Raw genomic sequence first — 7731 nt, 5'->3', positions numbered from 1 at the left:
ATAGGATATAGTTGTTTTCAGTCCTCCAAGTCTTCTAGAAAGTTGTTGTAAGCTTGATTATGAACAGTGTATTAATTGGTTTAAGCTAAAATGGTTGAGTGCAACTCTCTTATTTGGCCAAAATCGAAAGAAAAATACCCAAAATCTAATAGGTTTGTTCTTGTATTTGGGAGGGTCTTGGCTTAGAATTTTTTTTACACAAAATGGAAAGCATTGAGTTCTTGATTTAAAGCTTATGCGCATGGCTACTCTCAGTTCTTGATTCATTTAAAGAGGCTTGAGAGATAACCTGAACAAGGATATCTCATTAGTTGTAGCAGATCTTGTTTACTGTCATTAGAAGCAATTGGAAGGGAAAACAGGTTGATAGGTTCTTCTAATGAGGGGCCATGTGCAAAAGATTGTTGTTAGTGATAATGGAGAGATCTTTTAGTTTCCGAACTTGTTCATCATCTAATCATTCTATCACTGAATCCTGCAAAAAAAAAATGTTGCGAAAGAAAATACCAACATCTTGAGCATGTCACCTTTGAGATTTGGTGAGAAATTTGAAGATGCTTATAACATAGTCTTGATATGGGATGATCGAGAACAATTTGCCAACCACAGTTTTCGATTTTGGAGAATGATTGAAAATATCCAATAGTCAATTCAAGACCTAGATTGAGATTAAGAAGCTACCAGTGAGTGACACAATCTAGATTCTCGCCTCGCCACAAACATATGGATGTCCTACCTTTCTTTCTCAGTTTCATTATTAATAAAAAGAACCCTATAATTTGTCATCACATCACTCTGACTTCTTGGACGGTTACTGTTTAGATTAGGGATTCCACCAAATTCAGAATTGATCACAGAGTGAGCTCAGATGCATTGGTACTTGTTTTTGTGGTCATGGCCCCAAGTTTTTGGCCACAAAGCTTCTTGAGAAATGAAGTTTAAAGATGGGCACCCGCATAATGGCCAACTCCCATTATTACCATTATTGTTATACAAGGCTGCCTTGTGTTAGACAGAAGAGAGATACATGATATGAAAAAGCTAACCACAAGATTGTTCTTCAGCGCCTGTATCGGTATAGCAGCACATCTTGGGCAAACATTAGAAGCATCACGACGCCTAGCAATGCTTTAGCAACATAGACCAGTGGGGGGAGAGTGGAGTTGTGGTGAATGCGTTTGGTAGTTAGGATATAGGAGAACCGATTTTTTGAAGAAAAGCAATGTTGAGCGGTTGCCCACTTGGTTGCTTTGTTGCCCGCTTCACTTTTCAGCTCATTATTAGAATCTGTCCCTGATAGCTGCGGTGAATTGCCAATTTCTATATGTTTTACATCACTGATCCGCAAACGCCTTGGAGGAAGGGGGGTTCTTTCCAACCTTTTCATAGTGTGATTATACTGCAATACATGAATTATGCAGATAAAGTAATGAATGAGATACACAAGTATCTGGACTGGAATTTACAAGTAAACAATTCAAGTTAATTCTTCTTACCGGCAAGCCGAAGGCCGTATTGGAATTAGTCTCGCTACTATACATGCCTTCCCATTCTTGATTGTTTGATGTCATTTCGTCCCAGTTTTTATCATCGTGGACGAAATTCCTCAAGTAATCAAGTTGACTCTCAGGTTGTTGGGTATCCATTAAACCTGGTTGTGGTTCGGAACGTCGTAGGGACCTGCACATATTTGCGGTCAATTTATGATTGAAGATATCATCCCAAATTACTGTCGAGTTAAGAAGCTCTGTCATATTTCCATCTGCAGAATCTCCATCTCCAAGCTGTATTGGTTGCATATTTACTTCATTATCATCATAGGCATTGACAGGTTGTTGGGCACAACTCCCTAGGGGCTTACAGATCGATTGTTCGTCTCTGTTTATCTGTGTTAAAAAAAATTATAAACAAGCTAGAATTAGGAAGGTCTCTTCAGAATGTTCATATCGGACACTCTTACCTCCCTGATTTCTCCTCCCCGTTTGACTTTCTTAGTCCGGTGAGAAGCAACGGTACTGTTCTGTCCATCTTCTTGGTCACGTATTGAAACATCTCTCTCTTCTGCATTTTTCTTCAATCGAAAAATGATGAATGGCTGTGCTACATGGGCAGCAGACACAGGAAGCACAATGTAATAACCAAAAGGTCAATTCTGAAAAATATATGAAACGCACACATACTCATCATATTGGGAATAAAACAAAAAATTGATGTATGTGTGGGATGTAGACTAACTATAGATCAGCAAGTACATATGGAAGGCGAGATCAAAAACCCAGAAGCCAAAAGAAGTTAGTGATACATGAGAAATGGATATAAACAGAAACGAGACCTGGGAAGTGATGTCTGTAAGTGTGTGAAGCTTATACTCGTGTATCACCCAATTGGTCTTTATAGCATTGCCTCCCTTGCCTCGATGGAACACATAAATGTGACAAGTTGCGATCACATCGTTGGTTTCTCGAGCCTTGATTCGGCGGGGATCACCGGTGGATCTCCAGCTGCCAGTAGCCGTGGTTCTTTTATTGATGCCGGTGTTGGCCCGGAAGAAAAACCACTCAAAATTTGAAGAAGGGAAATACGATTTGTCTGCTTAGGGACAGGGGAAAGGAAAGAATCAGAGGTGTGCTCCATCTTCAAAAGCTAAAATCAGGGTGGGGGGAAATTGATAAATGAATACCTGGGAGTTGCTCGGGATCGAACTTGTACAGATCAATCTCCTTGATAAATTTAACCAGAAACTCCTGCCCAAGAATCTTGTTCTTCAGGTAGTGGGTAATGAGCTCCTCCTCCGTGGGACGGAAACCATAACCAACCGGCAACGAAGAAAGAAACGGAAAATCATCGATAGCGGCCATGAATTTGGTAGGAAGGGCGTCGAAGAACGGAGGAGGAGGAGCAAGGAAGTGAGGGAGTGGTGGAATCCTTGGTGGTGGAGGATGTTTATAACGACGGAGCAGGAGCAGGGGATGACTTGCGTTGACTGGGGCGGAGTGACGTAATTTTTGTTGGGTAGGTGAAGATAGTGGAGTGGAGTGGAAAGGAGTGGGGCTTGAAGTGGCCGACTGGAATAAAAAAGCAGCCGTCTGTTCACATGTGATTGAAGCGGGTGAGCGGCCTACAATCGTCTCTTCAAAAATACAAAGCATATTGTAGTATTGCATTTCAGCCGTAATAGTTGGAGCTTTGCGCTGCAGTCCACATTGGGTCAAAACATACTTAGCCTATTTGGTGGTAGGGATGTTCCTATTATGGGTTGCTGTTCACCGAATTGTTTTTAACCAACCCAACAATTTTCTCAATCCAACTCTTTACTTTTTGGATTAGATACTAGTTATGAAACAATTAAGTGCCAAGGATAAAAGTCCAACAACAAACACAGAGCTAATAAGCCCTACTAAAGTGGAATGGTGTAAGGCTTCAAAAAAAAAGGTCGGTCAAAGTCAAAGGGGCAAAATGGACATTTTACCCTCAGCCCATTATAGGGGTCTTGAGGACCCTCCACTGATTTGGTGAAGTTTACTATCTTCATCTACGGAAGATCCGCCACTGATTTGGTGGAGAAGTCGAAATCTGAGAATCTTTCCAAGAACGGTAAGGATGTTATCGGACCTCTTTTCAACGCTCATAACTTGTCGTATGATTAAGTAAAAATCAAGAAAAAAATATTGTCACGTAGGTTGTAGGATGATCTAAACTTTGTTGAAGAAGTCATTACAGTTTGGATTAAGAATCAAGAGATAGAAAAATGAAAAGAACGTCGGAAAACTAATCGGAAACCTTGTTTTTCTGCTAGGAGGAGAGAGAAGTCGACGGCGCGCCAAATGTCAACCAGCAAGAGGACTGCGTGCGCCAACAACCTCCGGACACGCGTCGAACGCCGCCTAGAAAGACGTGGCTCCAGCCTTCCAGTGACACACTTCCCCGGCCACGCAACCCGACCCGCGTCCCTCGGCTGACCCAGTACCCGTGCGGCAAAACAAACCGTCGCGACCCGTGGTCCACTCGAACCACTGCACCCGAACCGAATCGACGACCCGCGAAAGTAGGAAAAATGTGGGTGCGTGACACCGCGCGTGGAACCTGTGAGTGATTTTGTCCCGGCACGTGGAAGCGCATGTAAGCCCTCTTTCGTCCCGTTCGACTCTTGTTTTCCCTAATTTCCTCCCGAATCCAATCCTAACTCTATTTTATATGAAATCGAAGTTCAAATAGTAAGTAGATATACCACATGTTTTAGGAAGAGACGGTTAGATAAAAGCCTGCAGTTTATTTTATTTAGTTTTTTCACGTTTTTACTCTTGGCCAAATTTTTTCAACTCAAAACTAATTGATGACATATTTTTAGCTGGCCATTGAGTCATCTTTAGCCTACAAATGTTATTTAAATATGTCAAGAAACAAATCACCGTGTTTTTTCACCAAATCAAATCCCAAATCTTCCATACTCTTTTATTTCTGTTATTTTATTCAACTTTTCTGTTTTTTCTTTTCCCAACAATTTCTTTGTCAATTTTTCTTGGTCAAGTCGAATTATCCGCGATTGGCCTCCATCAAGCACCCAGAACACGAAGCTCGCGCTCAATGGGACGAACTCATCCATCAAGCACCCGGAACGCAGAATACACAATTCCAACATAAATTAAACACATGCATACATACGGCGGAAGCTTAAAGCATACAAGCAACACTCAGATAATTCACCCAAATACACTCATAACAATCCATCTGACTAATCTCATTCATGGATAGCTAATCTAAGGTAAAGGTACTAGCATGCATGCATCCAAGCTAATCCTACAAGTATTTCTTCCTAAATACCGGGTGGTAACTTACCTGGTTGACATGTGCATTTTTGTTAGAGTTTCTATGCCCGTGAAGTATCCAAAAATACTGATTTTCTTAAATTAGGTCCCTATTCACATTAAAACAGTACTAGAATTGGAATCAGGACAACAATCGGGCAAACAGGCCAAAGGCCGTTTCACGCGCGCTCAAGCGCTGGCAGTGCGCCGACTGTCACAATCGCACTTTTGTGCGGCACTCACTTTCCAATGACAAGTGAGCTAAGCCAATTCGTTCTTACGTCGCCTACGGCCAAGCTACGTATGTTCGAGCCTCTGGCCTCGGTTTTAAGAGAAGGTTTTAGAAAACAAGGGTAGAGAGAGATTTTTGAAAGAGACGTTATATAAGCAAGCAAGAGAGAAATAACAACGATTCACAGTATATAACCTTGGTTAGGGAGAAGTTGACAACTAGTTGAATCCTCCTATAATACATTTTGAGGCATTTCATGTCTGACGCGACTAGACATGATATTTCTGGAACATCATACTTCCTATAAATACAAAAGTAAAAGACTAGAATATGAAAAGACATAAAGGGTTGGACTTGTCATGGGCATGCGACCATGGGCAACACGCCTTGGACGAACATGATCGTGACACCGACCACGCGTGCGAAAGTGCGCTAGTCGCAGGCCGCACGCGTGGCAGCTTCTGCGCAGTCACGGGTCGGCTGGTCCTGTTCGGCTTGGCTCTGCTCAGGTTTGCGGTTTAGCTCGGGCTTTGCAGGTGACATGTGTCGTCATCTCACTGGAGCTGTGTTGCTCCAGCCGACAGTCGATGCGTGTCCGACGCATGTTGCGTCGCCCTCCGCCGCTCGCCGGCCGATTTTTTTTTCTCTATCTGTCCTCTGCAATCCGTAACACAAAGTCCCATTTCCGATTTTCATATCTTTTGATTCGTAGTTCAGATTGATATGATTTCTTTGGCAAGGTTCTAGATCGTGTTACGGGCTACGTCCTGATATTTTTTTTTGTAATTTTTTCTTAATTACTGGACGAGTTAAGAGCGTCGGAATTTTGCTTACTATTCTCGAACGATTCTCAAATCTCTGCCTTCGGGTTGAGATTTTGGCCAAACTTCTTCGCTGATCGGGTGTAGAGTTGTTCCTAGGTGAATAAGTCAACATTTTAGGACTCGATTCACATAGGAAAATCTCAGATCTAAGAATGTCATTCAGAACCTTACCTCACAAATCGTTCTTGGATCTTGACGTTGCGTTGACCTCATCAGCGCCTGTGTCGGTTTAGCACCACATCTTGGCAAACATTACGGCCACTACGATGGCTAGCAAGGCTACAGCAACATCGACCAGTCGGTATGTATTATTGGTATCAGGGTCGCGTCCACTTTGAAGTACGATATATCCACTTTGAAGTTTATCAGTCATCACATGCCTTCTTTTAATGTAGCGTCGGTTAAAGTGGTTGTTTGGTGTCATCTCATCCAAGTTTTTATCCTTCACCTCCGAGTTCATCCCCTGCTTATACTCATCAAATTCACTCTCAGATAATCGCTTATTTACTTCACCACGATTGCCATTCGAAGGTTGAAAATCCGTTAAAACTGGTTCTGGTTCTGGTTCGGATCGCAATGGGGACCTGCATATCGTTGAGGTCGCATCGTCATCTAAGCTTCCTTCCGGATCGAATATCCACTTCAAATTCTGAGTGAAATTTTCATCTTCAGAAGCTCCAGCTCCAGGCTGTATCTGCTGCTGTGTATTGACTTCAACTCCATCATCATAGGCATTGATAGGTTGTTGGGTACAACTCCCTAGGGGCTCACACTCCGATAATTGTTCGTCTCTGTTCATCTGTGTTAAAAAAAAATTATAAACAAACTAGAATTAAGAAGGCCTCTCTCAAGCTCTGCATACAAGTTGATATTCAAAATGTTCATATCCGACACTCTTACCTCCCGGATTTCTCCTCCCTGTGTGACTTTCTTAGTCCGGTGAGAAGCAACGGTACTGCTCTGCCCATCTTCTGCATTTTCCTTCAATCGAAAAACGAGGAATGGGTGCTACATGGGCAGCAGAACAGAGGAAGCACAATGTCATAACAAAAAGGTCAATTGTGAAAAATATATGAAACTCACACATACTCATCATATAGGGAATAAAAGAAGCGTGGGAAATGAGACCTGGGAAGGGATTTTAGTGTCTGGGTGAGGCTTATACTCGTGTATCACCCAATTGGTCTTTATAGCATTGCCTCCCTTGCCTCGATGGAACACAAAAATTTGTCTACTTGCGATCACTTCATTGGTTCCTCGAGCCTTGATTGGGCGGGGTTTACCGGTGGATTTCCAGTAGCCAGTAGTGGTGGTTCTTTTAGTGTCGGAGGTGTTGGCCCGGAAGAAAAACCACTCAAAATTATCAGACGGGAAAAACGATTTGTCTGCACAGGGACAGGGGAAGGAAAGAATCAGAGGTGTGCTTCATCTTCAAAAGCTAAAATCAGGAATTTGATAAATGCATACCTGGGAGTTGGTCGGGCTCGAACTTGTACAGATCAATCTCCTTGATAAAACGAACAACAGACTCGTTGCCAACATTTTTGTTCTTCAGGTAGTAGGTGATGAGCTCCTCCTCCGTGGGACGGAAACCAAAACCAATCGGGAATGGGGAAGCAAACGGAAATTCAGCAGTAGCGGCCATGAATTTGGTAGCAAGTGCGTCTATGGTGTTGGTGGTGGTGGATGTTTATAACTATAACAACCGACCACGAGCAAGGACGACTTGCGTTGACTGGGGGGAGTGACATAATTTGAGTTGCTGGAGAGTCACAATAGCCTTTTTCTTGCTTTAGATCGCATCGATCTAGATAACATATGCTCAAGTCTCTGACCCTAAATTAAAAAGAAAACTTTTAAAAATGGAACA

General features: G+C 42.5%; 1 protein-coding gene across 1 annotated transcript; it reads right to left on the bottom strand.

The window, feature by feature from the left end:
- Positions 1 to 724: 724 nt before the first annotated feature.
- Positions 725 to 7521, bottom strand: LOC111472944. The gene is made up of 9 exons (XM_023118534.1): positions 7329 to 7521; positions 6990 to 7246; positions 6762 to 6869; positions 6094 to 6660; positions 2681 to 3224; positions 2333 to 2589; positions 1961 to 2095; positions 1497 to 1886; positions 725 to 1399 (listed from the first exon to the last, which is right to left on the bottom strand). The coding sequence occupies exons 1-9, from the start codon at positions 7504 to 7506 to the stop codon at positions 1061 to 1063; spliced, it is 2775 nt and encodes a 924-aa protein (XP_022974302.1). The 5' UTR covers positions 7507 to 7521; the 3' UTR covers positions 725 to 1060.
- Between the last annotated feature and the right edge of the window lie 210 nt (positions 7522 to 7731).

This window comes from Cucurbita maxima, unplaced genomic scaffold (assembly GCF_002738345.1).
Source record: "Cucurbita maxima cultivar Rimu unplaced genomic scaffold, Cmax_1.0 Cma_Scf00094, whole genome shotgun sequence".
Taxonomy (NCBI): Eukaryota; Viridiplantae; Streptophyta; class Magnoliopsida; order Cucurbitales; family Cucurbitaceae; genus Cucurbita; species Cucurbita maxima.
Note: the sequence above shows the minus strand (reverse complement) of the source record. Positions and strands in the feature narration are given on the sequence as shown.

Excerpts from the sequence above, each read along its gene's own strand:
- LOC111472944 (XM_023118534.1), bottom strand. The coding sequence starts at position 7,506 with ATGGCCGCTACTGCTGAATTTCCGTTTGCTTCCCCATTCCCGATTGGT. Across the intron at positions 3,225-6,093 it reads TGTTTGCCAAGATGTGGTGC|GCTAAGTATGTTTTGACCCA; the intron begins TAAACCGACACA and ends ACCACCAAATAG. Across the intron at positions 1,887-1,960 it reads GGGGAGGAGAAATCAGGGAG|ATAAACAGAGACGAACAATC; the intron begins GTAAGAGTGTCC and ends TTTTTAACACAG.